Here is a 15,933-nt window from a genome sequence, read left to right as displayed (position 1 = left end):
TGGTCCCAACTTATAGCTCGGGACACGGAAACGGACATATTTAGCGGAGAGCCATACCTTGTCTCCAGGGGAAAAAATGGGAGGAGCTCTTCTTTTCTTATCTGCGAATCTCTTCATGCGAGAAGAAGCCTGTAAGAGAGAATTTTGGGTCTCTTTCCATATGGTGGAAAGATCACGAGAAATTTCATCCACAGCGGGCAGACCAGAGGGCAAGGGGGTAGGGAGGGGGGGAAGAGGGTGACGGCCGTACACCACGAAAAACGGAGATTTGGAGGAAGATTCAGAGATTCTGAAATTATACGAGAATTCGGCCCAAGGTAGAAGATCTGCCCAGTCATCCTGGCGGGAGGAAACAAAATGTCGTAAATAGTCACCCAAGATCTGGTTAATTCTCTCTACTTGTCCATTGGATTGAGGATGGTATGCAGAAGAAAAATTTAATTTAATCTTGAGTTGTTTACAGAGAGCCCTCCAGAATTTAGACACAAATTGGACGCCTCTATCCGAGACGATCTGTGTAGGCAACCCGTGAAGACGAAAAATGTGTACAAAAAATTGTTTAGCCAACTGAGGCGCTGAAGGAAGACCAGGAAGAGGGATGAAATGTGCCATTTTGGAGAATCGATCAACGACCACCCAAATAACAGTGTTGCCATGGGATGGGGGTAAGTCAGTAATAAAATCCATACCAATCAGAGACCAAGGTTGTTCGGGGACAGGTAGAGGATGAAGAAAACCAGCGGGCTTCTGGCGAGGAGTCTTATCCCGGGCACAGATAGTGCAGGCTCGCACAAAGTCCACCACATCAGTCTCTAGAGTCGGCCACCAATAGAAGCGAGAGATGAGTTGCACAGATTTCTTGATGCCCGCATGACCTGCGAGATGGGAGGAGTGACCCCATTTGAGGATCCCAAGGCGTTGGCGTGGAGAAACAAAGGTCTTTCCTGGAGGAGTTTGCCTGATGGAGGCTGGAGAAGTGGAAATCAGGCAGTCAGGAGGAATGATGTGTTGAGGAGAGAGTTCAATTTCAGAGGCATCTGAGGAACGAGAGAGAGCATCGGCCCTAATGTTTTTATCAGCAGGCCGAAAGTGAATTTCAAAATTAAATCGGGCAAAGAACAGAGACCACCTGGCCTGACGAGGATTCAGCCGTTGGGCAGACTGGAGGTAGGAGAGGTTCTTGTGATCGGTGTAAATAATAACTGGAAATCTTGATCCCTCCAGCAGATGCCTCCATTCCTCAAGTGCTAATTTAATGGCTAGAAGCTCTCGATCCCCGATGGAGTAGTTCCTCTCCGCCGGAGAGAAGGTCCTGGAAAAAAAACCACAAGTAACAGCATGCCCGGAAGAGTTTTTTTGTAGAAGGACAGCTCCAGCTCCCACTGAGGAGGCATCAACCTCCAATAGGAAGGGTTTAGATGGGTCAGGTCTGGAGAGCACGGGAGCCGAAGAAAAGGCAGACTTGAGTCGTTTAAAGGCGTCTTCCGCTTGAGGAGGCCAAGACTTGGGATCGGCATTTTTTTTTGTTAAAGCCACAATAGGAGCCACAATGGTAGAAAAATGTGGAATAAATTGCCTGTAATAATTGGCGAACCCCAAAAAACGTTGGATGGCACGGAGTCCGGAGGGGCGTGGCCAATCTAAGACGGCAGAGAGTTTATCTGGGTCCATTTGTAGTCCCTGGCCAGAGACCAAGTATCCTAGAAAAGGAAGAGATTGGCATTCAAACAGACATTTCTCTATTTTGGCATAGAGTTGATTATCACGAAGTCTCTGAAGAACCATACGGACATGCTGGCGGTGTTCTTCAAGATTGGCAGAAAAAATCAGGATATCGTCCAGATATACAACAACACAGGAGTATAGTAGATCACGAAAAATTTCATTAACAAAGTCTTGGAAGACGGCAGGGGCGTTGCATAGACCAAAGGGCATGACCAGATACTCAAAGTGTCCATCTCTGGTGTTAAATGCCGTTTTCCATTCATCCCCCTCTCTGATGCGGATGAGATTATAAGCACCTCTTAAGTCCAGTTTGGTAAAAATATGGGCACCTTGGAGACGATCAAAGAGTTCAGAGATGAGGGGTAGGGGGTAGCGGTTCTTAACCGTGATTTTATTAAGACCGCGGTAGTCAATGCAAGGACGTAGAGAGCCATCTTTTTTGGACACAAAGAAAAATCCGGCTCCGGCAGGAGAGGAGGATTTACGGATAAAGCCCTTTTTTAAATTTTCTTGGACGTATTCAGACATGGCAAGAGTCTCTGGGACGGACAGAGGATAGATTCTGCCCCGGGGTGGAGTAGTGCCCGGGAGGAGGTCAATGGGACAATCATAAGGCCTGTGAGGAGGTAGAGTCTCAGCTTGTTTTTTGCAAAAAACGTCCGCAAAGTCCATATAGGCCTTAGGGAGACCGGTTACATGAGGAAGCACAGGGACACGGCAAGGTTTACTGGGAACCGGTTTTAAGCAGTCCTTGGAACAAGAGGGCCCCCAACTCTTGATCTCCCCAGTGGACCAATCCAGGATTGGGGAATGGAGTTGAAGCCAGGGAAGTCCAAGAAGGATTTCAGAAGTGCAATTGGGGAGGACCAACAGTTCAATCCTCTCGTGATGAGATCCGATGCACATTAGAAGGGGCTCCGTGCGGAAACGTATAGTACAGTCCAATCTTTCATTGTTTACACAATTGATGTAGAGGGGTCTGGCGAGACTGGTCACCGGGATGTTGAACCTGTTGACGAGAGAGGCTAAGATGAAATTTCCTGCAGATCCAGAGTCCAAGAAGGCCACAGCAGAGAAGGAGAAGGCAGAGGCAGACATCCGCACAGGCACAGTAAGACGTGGAGAAGCAGAGTAGACATCAAGGACTGTCTCACCATTGTGCGGAGTCAGCGGACGTCTTTCCAGGCGGGGAGGACGGATAGGACAATCCTTCAGGAAGTGTTCGGTACTAGCACAGTACAGGCAGAGATTCTCCATGCGGCGTCGTGTCCTCTCTTGGGGTGTCAGGCGAGACCGGTCGACCTGCATAGCCTCCACGGCGGGAGGCACAGGAACAGATTGCAGGGGACCAGAGGAGAGAGGAGCCGGGGAGAAGAAACGCCTCGTGCGAACAGAGTCCATATCCTGGCGGAGCTCCTGACGCCGTTCGGAAAAACGCATGTCAATGCGAGTGGCAAGATGGATGAGTTCATGTAGGTTAGCAGGGATTTCTCGTGCGGCCAGAACATCTTTAATGTTGCTGGATAGGCCTTTTTTAAAGGTCGCGCAGAGTGCCTCATTATTCCAGGATAATTCTGAAGCAAGGGTACGGAACTGTACGGCATACTCGCCAACGGAAGAATTACCCTGGACCAGGTTCAACAGGGCAGTCTCAGCAGAAGAGGCTCGGGCAGGTTCCTCAAAGACACTTCGAATTTCCGAGAGGAAGGAGTGTACAGAGGCAGTGACGGGGTCATTGCGGTCCCAGAGCGGTGTGGCCCAAGCCAGGGCTTTTCCAGACAGCAGGCTGACTACGAAAGCCACCTTAGACCTTTCAGTGGGGAACTGGTCCGACATCATCTCCAAGTGTAATGAACATTGGGAAAGAAAGCCACGGCAAAACTTAGAGTCCCCATCAAATTTATCCGGCAAGGATAGTCGTATTCCAGAAGCAGCCACTCGCTGCGGAGGAGGTACAGGAGCTGGCGGAGGAGATGATTGCTGGAGCTGTGGTAGTAACTGTTGTAGCATAACAGTCAGTTGAGACAGCTGTTGGCCTTGTTGCGCAATCTGTTGTGACTGCTGGGCGACCACCGTGGTGAGGTCAGCGACAACTGGCAGAGGAACTTCAGCGGGATCCATGGCCGGATCTACTGTCACGATGCCGGCTGGCAGGTAGTGGATCCTCTGTGCCAGAGAGGGATTGGCGTGGACCGTGCTAGAGGATCGGTTCTAAGTCACTACTGGTTTTCACCAGAGCCCGCCGCAAAGCGGGATGGTCTTGCTGCGGCGGTAGTGACCAGGTCGTATCCCCTAGCAACGGCTCAACCTCTCTGGCTGCTGAAGATAGGCGCGGTACAAGGGAGTAGACAGAAGCAAGGTCGGACGTAGCGGAAGGTCGGGGCAGGCAGCAAGGATCGTAGTCAGGGGCAACGGCAGAAGGTCTGGAATCACAGGCAAGGAACACACAAGGAACGCTTTCACTGGCACTAGGGCAACAAGATCCGGCGAGGGAGTGAAGGGGAAGTGAGGTGATATAGGGAAGTGCACAGGTGTAAACACTAATTGGAACCACTGCACCAATCAGCGGTGCAGTGGCCCTTTAAATCGCAAAGACCCGGCGCGCGCGCGCCCTAGGGAGCGGGGCCGCGCGCGCCGGGACAGAACTGACGGGGAGCGAGTAAGGTACGGGAGCCGGGGTGCGCATCGCGAGCGGGCGCTACCCGCATCGCGAATCGCATCCCGGCCGGAGGTAGTAACGCAGCGCCCCGGGTCCGTGGAACCGACCGGGGCGCTGCAGTGAGGGAAGTGTAGCGAGCGCTCCGGGGAGGAGCGGGGACCCGGAGCGCTCGGCGTAACAATGTGCAGGATTTATCAAAACAGTCCTCTGAACTATACCAAAATAGTGGCTGACAACCATTAACGGCTGTCTTTACAGCATTTAAATGTGTTGTTTTACTATTGTAACCTCAATGATCATTATGGGCAGATTCACATGCAGCAGATGTGTTACTAAAATGTCATTGACTGTTCTATACAGTTAAATGGGTCTTGCAGAAAAATACTACAGATACTGCAGAAACCACCTACTTCAGAAGTATTGAAGGGAATCTTTACACTGCTTGTCTAATTTACACTCTTGCTCAAGATTTACTAAAGTTGCACACTCCTTTGATAAATTTTGTGCAAATATAGAAATGCCCCCCCTCACTCTAGCGTGCACTCCTTCTCTACCTCACACTTCACAGAGCTGTGGCATTTTCCCGCTGTACACTGCTTACGTAGCTAGAAGTGCAGGAGAAGCAGTGTGTGCCGAACAAAACTCTGCCCAATAGTAAAATCATAAATCTTTAATAAAGTACACAGAAGGGGAGATACTCAAAGAATTTTGCACCAAAAAAATAAATAATAATTTTGGCGCGAAAAGTATCGACCACATTTTCAAAAAGCTTTGTGCCGCGGTTTACACTGTTCACGTCAGTTTTGTAAAAGTGGGCATGTCCATGTATATTGTCTGCTTTACATGATATTTTCGAAGGGGTGAGAGGCCAGTTTAAATGAAAAATTTCACACCAGCTTTTTGATAGTGTAGAAATCAAAGAAATGGTTGTAGTTTTATTGTTTTTGTTTTCTTCTCATTTTAGATATCTGAATGCAGAGAACTACGTCAGATTCGGGGGATTGCGATTATGAACAGCTTTTCTTTAATGTCAATAAAAGGGTTAACGAGGGCTGTGGGGGAGTGTTTTTTTTCTAAATAAAACATTTTTTTCAATGTGTTGTGTTTTTTATAATAACATTTTCAGGCTTAGTAGTGGAAGCCGTCTTGTAGACAGAATCCAGTACTAAGCCAAGGCTTAGCGTTAGCCACAAAATCAGCTAGCGCTAACTCCCAATTATTGCTCCCCGGTACCCACCGCCACAGGGGTGTCAGGAAGAGCTGGTACAAACAGGCCCGGAGCATCAAAAATGGCGCTCCTGGGCCTAGGCCGTAACAGGCTGGCATTATTTAGGCAGTGGAGGGCCAGTAACAATGGTCCTCACCTACCCTGGTAACATCAGGCTCTTGCTGCTTGGCTGGCTGGTATCTGGCTGATAATGAAAAATTGGGGAACCACACACGTTTTTTAAATGTATTTATTTAAAATAATAAATAAAAAATGCATAGGGTTCCCCCTATTTTCAGTATCAGTCAGATACCAACCAAGCAGCAACAGCCTGACGTTATCAGGGTGGGCGAGGACCACTGTTACTGGCCCTCTCCAGCCTAAATAACTCCAGCCCGTTCCCGCCTAGGCCCAGGAGTGCCATTTTTTACAGTCTGGGCCTGTTGATACCCAGCACCCCTGTGGCGGTGGGTACCGGGGTAATAATTAGAGGTTAACATTAGCTGATTTTGGGGCTAACCCTAAGCCCTGGCATAATAATGGTTTTTGTCTATAAGACGGCTTCCACTACTAAGCCTGAAAATTCAATTGTAAAAAAACACAACACATTGAAAAAAAAATTTTATTTAAAAAATAAAAAACACTCCCCCACAGGCCTCATTAACCATTTTACTAATGGTTCAGGTATCTGAAATGAGTAGAAAAGAAAAACAAGAAATATGGGTTAGTACATTTTTTAGCGCTCTCCGCTGGGGAGAGAGCACATAATGCAGAGTGTTCATAATCATGGGGGCTGTAGTTAAGCAACAGCTGGAGTCTCCATGTTTGGGAACACACTGCCAGAAAGGCTCAGCTCCCATTATGCAAAACACATAATGAGAACAGAGTTAGGCCTGGACTGTGTAGCTCGATCTGTCCCCCTGCCCTTGGACTACTACTCTCATCACAGGACAGAGTCTATCCCATGATGGGAGTAGTTGTAGCACCTGCACATCCCCCCGGCTGTGGCACGTTTAGGACTACTATTCCCATCATGGACAGGCTCCGTCCATGATGGGAGTTATAGTCCAGGGGCTGAGTTGCAGATTGCAGCAGGCCATTCTCCAGAGACCCGCTGCGATCCGCATTTATTAACTGTAAATGCCGGCAGAACATGCGGCTACACTGCGCTGGCCGCTGGCTCCTGTATACACCGCTCGTAATTCATAATCCCCACCACCGGGAGACAGAAGCTCTGACTGGTGAATAGCTTTTCACCAATCAGAGCTCCCGTCTCCTGGGTGGGGATTATGAAATGTGATACAGTATACAGGAGCCGGTGGGCAGCGCAGTGAAGCTGAATGTTCCGCCGGCTTTTACAGTTAATAAATGCGGACTCTGGAGAATGACCCGGTGCGATCTGCACCTCAGCCCCTGGACTACAACTCCCATCATTGGCAGAGTCTGTCCATGATGGGAGTAGTAGTCCTAACTGTCCCAAAATAGTTAAGATAATTCTCAGATGCTTTAGAACACTTTGGTACGTGTCCTCCGAGGTGGTGTATATTTGCGCAAGAAAAGTGCATTTGCACATTTTTTTGCGCTTAAAAAAAACACACGCAGTTTATAAATTCAATTCTACAGTAGAATGTGCTTTATGGTAAACTTAACCATAGACATAACTATGAAGAATTCTATCAGGTTTTGCGCAAAAAAAAGATGCAAAAAAACTCTTGCGCAAATTTTTGTATAAAAAAGTAAGACAAAAAAGCTCTATATACAATTATAAATTCCCCCTGTATGTGTATCTGTATGTGTATATGTATATATATATCTTCAAAGTTTAAGTTGAAACAAAAAGATGCTAGAAAGGGATCCCGTGTTTTTAGTAGAAACAAAAGCATCATACCTTCTTGGATAAATTGCTTAAGAACTCCCGATAGTTGTGGATCTTCATTAATGTTCAAGAGATAAGGAAATGACTGCATCATGCACCTCTCCTGGAAACAAACATGTTAGCTCATCTTGCAGACACTTTGCCGTATCGGACAATTTCTTTTTGTTGGAAGGTTTCCACAACCATAAGCTGATCATACGGTGTTTAACAGCTAGATCCCAGATAAAAACTATAATCTGATGAGGAACCCAACAGCAAGTGGTAAATTCCCCTGCATTGCTGCCACAGGGAAGTATTGTGGCAGGGTCACACAGGGCACATCTGCAGCATATTTCGAGCTGCAGATGTGCCAAAGGCAATCACAAGAAAGGCTGCAGAGCGAGCTCCCGAGTGTGGTTTCACTGATTATTATTATGATTCAGATGGCAATTCAGAAATATGCATATTTGGCAGTGTTGGACATGTTTGTCATGTGACATTAGCATATTATCAGCTGCTATGACACAGCTTTTTATGTAAAGAAAAGCAGAATGATAGGTCTGTTTTAATCCTTAATTGAAATGTATCACCTTTATTTGGTACCAATTAAAAAAAGATACTGATACATTATTATGTCAAATATGTTTTTTTTTCTTATCATAGATTTTGTTTTATTGATCAACTTTTTGATCTCAAATATGGATGAAGCCATCTTTCCTGCTTTACAGCAGCCATATGTAAAGTATAGGAATGTGTAGTCTGGAGATGAGGCATTATCTGTGACCTGTGCAGTAGTTATTGTGCAGGGAGGGGCTGGGGGCTGTAACCATCACCTGTTGTCAAAGGTGGATCCTGTATTATCGGATTTAATATAAGGGATACTACTTTGTGTTTATTAGGAGGAGACTGCTGAAAAGTGATCTCTACAGAAAAGCAAGTGTTAGCTTATTATGAGGCATAGTTGTCAGTGTTAAAACTAATTGCATGGGGAAAAAAAATTTAAGAAAATCACCACAAATGCTTAAATATATTTAACATAAAAACTTGATTTAACCCCTTAAAGGACAACTGCAGTGCTAATGACATAGTGCTCTAATGTCATTAAATAAGAAGTTATGCAACTTAGTAATTGTGCTCCATTACCTTTTCTGCACGGTTTAGCTGCTTTGCTGTCACAGGAAGTTGCTGCCTGGAGCTCTAATATGAGTAGCATCTACCTGTTATTCCCTATGGGGCTGTCAGCTAGGTCGACGCTACGTCACAAACTCCCAGGATCCTTCACTCCCCCTGCAGCTCCTCCAACCTCATACATATTCATTAGGCTGTTCTGTGCTCTGCTCTAATTGGCTGAGCGCACAGTAGGGGGGTTTCAGGGCTGTAAGCTAAGCCGTTTGGATGTGAGCAGAAACAGAGCCTGTGCCTGCAATCAGCTTCAGCACGGCCTGTGTCCCCCTCCTCCCCCCTCGGTCTCTGTGGTGACATCTGCCCAGGTGCTAAAGTGTGCTGCTGTCAGTGAAGGCAGTAACCCTTTATGTGCCTGCCTCTCACAACCATGTTAGCTATTGTACTGTGTGTCCATTTTCTCACTGCCCTCTTGGAATAAAGATTACAGCAGTGTGCTGCTGAGAAAAAGCATAGCATTCCTGTGGGTCACTGCTGCTGAGAGGTGCATAAGTCCACATTGTCCCCCTGTCCTCAGTCCCTAAATGTTGCACCATAATCTATCAGCGTTTCCTAATCAGAGCACCTCCAGCTGTTGCAAAATTACAACTCCCAGCATGCCCTGAAAGATGGTGACTGTCCAGACATGCTGGAAATTGTTGTTTTGCAACAGCTGGAGGCACCCCTGCAACTCCACACTGTACATTATAGCTATGTAAGCTGTTTTCCAGGCAGCCGCAGCCGGCTCTCCTATTGGACAGGGGAGAACATGTGGTGAGGATGGGAGGGGATAACCACAAGGGAAGGAGCTGTGGGCGTCACTTTATTATAATTTATTATAATTTCCTTGGGGGGAGAGGAGGGGGGAGAGCAGCAACTGCTTTTTTAAGTACCAGCGCTGCAGATGTCCTTTAAGGACACAGTCAATTTTGTGTTTTTTTTCTCCATTTTATTATTTTATCCTTCAAAGAGCCATAAGCTTTACATTTTTCTATTGTTAGTGAAAATGTATTAAGAAATTTAGAAAAAAAAAATTCTGTGATGGAATGGTGCAATTCTGCCATTGTTTTATATTTTCCACTTTTACAGTATTTACTGTGTTTGTTATGTGGGTTAGTAAAATTGCAGCAATACCAAATATGTATAGTTTTGTTATATTCTGCTACAAAAAAAGAATGCTCTGAGGACCTAATTTCTGCAGGTGGAGCTGCAGATTTTTTAAAATAAAATTCTTAATATTTTTTCTGACAGTTCACCTGTGTAATTGTAGCAAACTGCTGCTCCCATTCTTTTCTGGCCTCTTGTAGCTGAAGTTCCCAAGCTGATTGCATTGCCTGGATCCGCAGTTCATTTTCTGCAAACAATCGTCTAAGTTCTTCTGTAATTCCAAAATAATATAAAAACACACTAGCTATGTCGCATAAAGTTGTCGGTGGTCTTCTCATAACATGGCAACATGAAAACAAGAGAATAATACAAATTCTTCCAAGAGCCACCCATGCAATGTCTTGTTACTTTTTATAAGAGAAACAAAATATTAGTTTTGCAGTTATGATACGGATTTATTGGCTAACATAACTAAAAAAATTGTCTTTAAAGTGTTCCTGACGTTAACAAACCATTATATGTATACAGTTCTATGTATATTGTTTATACATTTTTTTCTGTCCCTGTCCCTACAGTGTGGGTGGTCAAGCGGGGCTCTATGCACTGAGGCTCTGTTACATGTTCCCGGCTCACACATCAGGATGGTTGACATACCAGGAGCCTGCACAGAGCCAAGCAAACCCTAAAAGCAAAAATTAGATCTTACATTTGAAGACAATAAGACACATTGAATGTTATTATATTATAGGGCAATTCCAAATAAGACATAAATGCCTGAAAATACTAGTTTACAGTTTTTAACATAGAGATTTATGACATGTTACCACAAAAAATTGTGGAAAAATAAGATAGTTTCAAGCATGTGATGCTCCTTTAAACTCACCTAAGGCAAGTAACAGGTGTGGGCCATATAAAAATAACACCTGAAAGCATATAAAAAGGAGAGAAGTTTACTTCCCTGTTTCCCCGAAAATACACCCTACCCCAAAAATAAGCCCTAGCTGGATTAATAACCCCTTGCGGCAATATAAGCCCTACCCCGAAAATAAGACCTAGGGCCAGGGGTACTCAACTAACGGACCGTGTCCCTGCCCTGGCTGCTACCGGTAAGCAGCAGAAGGAGATCCCGCCGCCGTCGCGAGCTGCGGCTTTAGTTGTGGACGCTATGAAGGTGGGGAAGTGCTGGTTTATTATGGCAGAGGGGTGGGGGGCACTGTAGGAGTGTGGAAGATGACGGGGGAAGGGGAGGATGGGGGCTGTAGCAGTGTGGAGGATGGGGGGGCCTGCAGGAGTGTGGAGGATGGGGGGCTGCAGGAGTGTGGAGGATGGAGGGCTGCGGGAGTGTGGAGGATGGGGGGCTGTATAGCAGTGTGGAGGATGGGAGCTGTGGAAGTGTGGAAGATGGGGGGGGGGTGCGGCATCCTCCACACTGCTACAGCCCTCCCATCCTCCACACTGCTAAAGCTCCCCATCCCCCTACAGCCCCCCATCCTCCACACTCCTGCAGCCCCCATAAATAAATAAGCCCTACCCTGAAAATAAGCCCTAGTGTGTTTTTTGTGACTAAAATTAATATAAGACCCGGTCTTATTTTTGGAGAAACACGGTTAGTTATTACACTATGTGTCTGTGTGCCACACTAAGCATGGACAACAGAAAGAGGAGAAGAGAACTCTGAGGACTTGAGAACCAAAATTGTGGAAAAATATCGACAATCTCAAGGTTACAATTCCATCTCCAGAGATCTAGATTTGCCTTTGTTCACAGTGCGCAAAATTATCAAGAAGTTTGCAACCCATGGCACTGTAGCTAATCTCCCTGAGCGTGGACGGAAGAAAAAAATTGATGAAAGGTGTCAACGCAGCATAGTCCGGATGGGGGATAAACAGCCCCAAACAAGTTTCAAAGATTTTCAAGCTATCCTGCAGATCCAGGGAGCATCAGTGTCAGCGCAAACTATCCGTCAACATTTAACTTAAATGAAAAGCTATGGCAGGAGACCAGGAGGACCCTACTGATGACACAGAGACATAAAAAGGCAAGACTACATTTTGCCAAAATGAACTTGAGTAAGCCAAAATTCTTCTGGAAAAACATCTTGTGGACAGATGAGACCAAGATAGAGCTTTTTGGTAAAGCACATCATTCTACTGTTTACAGAAAATGGAATGAGGACTACAAAGAAAGGAACACGGTTCCTACAGTGAAATATGGAAGAGGTTCAATGATGTTTTGGGGTTGTTTTGTTGCCTCTGGCACTGGGTGCCTTGAATGTGTGCAAGGCATCATGAAATCTGAGGATTACCAATGGATTTTGGGTCGCACTGTACAGTCCAGTGTCTGAAAGCTGGGTTTGTGTCCGAGATCTTGGGTCTTCCAGCAGGACAATGACCCCAAACATACTTCAAAAAGCACCCAGCAATGGATGGCAACAAAGCGCTGGAGAGTTCTGAAGTGGCCAGCAATGAGTCCAGATCTAAATCCCATTGAACACCTGTGGAGAGATCTTAAAATTGCTTTCGGGAAAAGGCGCCCTTCAAATAAGTGAGGCATGGTGCAGTTTGCAAAGTAAGAGTGGTCCAACATTCTGGCTGAGATGTGTAAGAAGCTTATTGATGGTTATAGGAAGTGATTGATTTCAGTTATTTTTTCCAAAGGGTGTGCAACCAAATATTAAGTGAAATGGGCACTGTCAGATACAAAAACTTTGATATGTTGTAAAGCATGCAAAACCAACAGGTTTTGCAATTGCTTTCATTAGAAAATTTGCAGTATTTCATACTGAAAAAGCCAGTCAAACAGCTGTCCACCTTGCCTGCTTGGACACATACTAGTCCTGCTTTGTCCATGCATCATCACCTATGTCATGGACACACTTCCTTGATTGACAGCTGTGAGCGCAGGGCTCACAGCTGGAGGAAAAATCCTCCCACTGTCAGCTTGTGTCCTGCTACTGTCAGTGAGGACAAGCTGGGAGTTGTAGTTTTGCTAATGCTAGGGGAGATGTGAGCAGACAGCATACTGAGGGAGGGGGTGGAGACCTGCACAGTGAGGCCACACCCCCTCCCTTTGAGAGGAATTCAGACTAGTGAGCTAAAATAGAAGTGTAATAAAAAAATTAAAGTGCTAGACACATAAAAATTGTATGTACATTGTCAGGATTAGGCACTGAGTGATATATTTAAAAAAAATGTTTTTTTGTTGGATCTGAAGGGTACACTTTAAGGGTGCCAATAATTTTGTCCAGACCATTTTTGGAGTTTGGTGTGACATTATGTCTAATTTGCTTTTTTTCCTCCCTTTTTTGGTTTAGTTCTAATACAAACAAAGGGAATAAACATGTGTAAATGCAATCCTTTTCTGTGAAAAATATTTTTTCTCAGGGGTGCCAACATTTACGGCCATGACTGTATGTCAGTTCAGAAATAATGTCATAATTGCAAAACTATCATTTTGTTTTTCTTATTGACAGGAATGAGACTTTTTATGAACTGACTAATATGGTATCAAACTTTTTTTGTTATGCCTGCCTGGTAGAAACACGCAGTATTTTAAAGTAGAATGGATATTACAGATTTCCATCATACTTGTTTCTTGCTCCACCTTCTTTCCTGAATTCCCAAGTCCAGCAAGTCGGGATAACAATTTGTTGTTTTCTGCTTTAAGCTCTTTAAGAAGGCGCTCGGTGGGACTTGCATTAATAATTGCTTTGTTCTTAATTTTCTTTGCCCTAGTAGAGGTAAATAACATATATTTGTATATATACGTTAAAGTACTATTATGTTCTCTTATTCCTATTTGTAGGTCAACATAGAAAAACTGGGCAATACCTTTCAGCATATCTTAGTGTAGACAAAGTTTCCTCATAGCATATATCAGCTGGACTCACTGCAGCAACCTTAGAAAGGGAAACATGACAACACCCATGGATACCCACCTCTTTTATGTTTAATACGTTTATTTACCTTATTATTATTATGGCTGTTTTTTCACTTTTGCACTTCACTTGTGAGTATTCTGAGATAAAACAAACATTTATACTGTACCATAACAGTCCTGCTATTTCCTCCCAGGGCAGACTGCAGAAGTTTTGTCAGGACAGAATCTCTGTATGGAATATGTAGGACTTTTTTGCCCATTGCAGCCTCAGCAAGTGCACTGAAAAACCAAGACACGTGACATCAGCATGGAGGTTTATTTTAAGTTTGTCCAATCTGCTTCTGATATTTTTACATTTACTTAAGTATGAATCTGGAGAAAATCATCCGCAGAAGAAATTCTGAAGAGAACCAAGTGGTTAACCTCATGTTGACTTGTAGAATTATGGGCTATAAAACAGCTTAACCCCTTCCCGCAAATTTAGGTACTTGTACGTGATGATTAGGTATGACTTCCCGCATCACCACGTACATGTACCTGATGAGAATAAACTGTCACAGCACCTCCAGGCGCTGTGACAGTTTATTGAGCTCGGCTGTGCTGCACAGCCGAGCCTCCCTGAAGCCGGCCAGGGTCCCCGGCTGGTGATTGCTGCTATTGGTCTGTCAGTACAGATGGACCAATAGCAGGGATCTAGTGCGGATCTCCACCTTCCCCCTCTCCTCTGTCGCTTCATCGAAGGAGGCCACCCGCGAGCATACTCCCTCTGTTACCCTAATAGATGCTGAGGTCTCAGTAACCGCAGCATCTACAGGGTTAACCCAGGATCAGAGCGCAGCTAAGGACTGATATATCCTATGCCTGTCAGTACTGACAGACATAGGCATAATTCAATGGAGTACAGATGTGTACTCCCTTGAATTATGTGTATAATAGTAAAAAAAAAAAAAATGAACACAAGTGTGAAAAAAAGTGTGTAAAAAGTGGAAAATAAAAAATGTGAAAAAATAAAATCAAAAAAGAGAAAAAAATTAAAAAATTGAACAAAAACAACCACAGAATAGATTTTTTTATGTATACCACCTCATAAAAAAATTAAATAAAAAATGATCAAAGTGTTACATTTGCCACAGAATGGTACCAATGAAAGCGTCAACTTGTCTCCCAAAAATATTGTTGCACCCCAAGGCCCCTGTAATTTTACATGATGCCAACAAAATATCCTAAACTAAAAGGATGCCCCAAAATCCACACAGCACGTCTTCATGTCTGAGGCCTGTGTGAGAGACAAGTAGCGCACAAAGGCCACATATGGGATATTTTTAAGTACCTCAGAATTCAGGGAATAAATTTTGAGTTTTATTTCTATGTCAACACCTACTGTGTTATAGAAAATATGGATTAAAATGAAAAATCGACAAAAAATAAAATGTTAAAATTCCGCCTCCACTTTGCTTTTATTTCTGTGAAACGCCTAAAGGGTTAATAAATTTCTTTAATGTCATTCTGACTACTTTAAGGGGTGCAGTTTATAAAATGGGGTGATTTATGGGGGTAACATACAGGCCCCTCAATTCCAATTCAGAACTGAACTAGTCCCTAAAAAATCTGATTTATCAATTTTCTTGAAAATCTGGAAAATTGCTACTAAACATATAAACCCTCTAACATTCTAAAGAAATAAAAGAATGTTTATCAAATAATGGGAACATAAAGTAGACATATTGTAGATGTGAATTAATCATTAATTTGGTGCGGCATGGCTATTTGTCATGAGTAAAGGGTTGAAGAGAATATTTCAGCTATGAGCTGCAGATATTAGGGGAAATGACTCCTCCTTGTCATTTAAAATGTTAGATGGCACAGGGTGTTCCCTATAGAGGAGACAGGCAGGCTCAGAATACATGCACACAGTTTGTGCTCTCTTCCCTGCATAACATTATCTAGTCATGCTCCCATTCCTGTGTTCTGTATTGGTCTCTCTCGCAATTTCTATGTTTATGTTTCTTTTAGAGACCCCTTGCTGTACCTGATTACATTCCCAAGGGTTGTTAAGCTGAGATTCACACAAGCTCCTTCTCTTAGGCGATCTCCTTCAGAACCAGATGATTTTTGTCTTTCACTCCCGGCAAGATCCACCAAGTTAATAACTGATTGTTTAGTAATATCATCCTCTAAAAAAATCTAAGAAAGGAAAAACAGAGTAGCGCTAAAGAAAACAGAAAGTTAGTAGCTGATTGTTTATTAATATAATCCTGAAAAAAAAAAAAACTATGAAAAGACAAACAGAATAGTGCTTTAGAAAACAAAAATATTTTAGAAATTGGAAATCTTAAAGGA

At 44.1% G+C, this 15,933-nt stretch overlaps 1 protein-coding gene across 1 annotated transcript in view; it reads right to left on the bottom strand.

Moving 5' to 3' along the window:
• The window catches only part of LOC130362524 (kinesin-like protein KIF28), a 157,841-nt gene that overhangs the window by 74,835 nt on the left and 67,073 nt on the right, over nt 1–15,933 (bottom strand). The window contains exons 7-12 of the mRNA XM_056567162.1: nt 15,623–15,777; nt 13,761–13,872; nt 13,545–13,612; nt 13,302–13,444; nt 9,864–9,985; nt 7,480–7,570 (exon numbers count right to left, since the gene is read on the bottom strand). Coding sequence (XP_056423137.1) covers nt 7,480–7,570; nt 9,864–9,985; nt 13,302–13,444; nt 13,545–13,612; nt 13,761–13,872; nt 15,623–15,777 — 691 coding nt within the window. The remainder of the gene's footprint in view (nt 1–7,479; nt 7,571–9,863; nt 9,986–13,301; nt 13,445–13,544; nt 13,613–13,760; nt 13,873–15,622; nt 15,778–15,933) is intronic.

This window comes from Hyla sarda, chromosome 3, assembly GCF_029499605.1.
Source record: "Hyla sarda isolate aHylSar1 chromosome 3, aHylSar1.hap1, whole genome shotgun sequence".
Lineage (NCBI taxonomy): Eukaryota > Metazoa > Chordata > Amphibia > Anura > Hylidae > Hyla > Hyla sarda.
The sequence above is the reverse complement of the archived record's forward strand: the minus strand, read 5'-3'. Positions and strand labels throughout refer to the sequence as shown.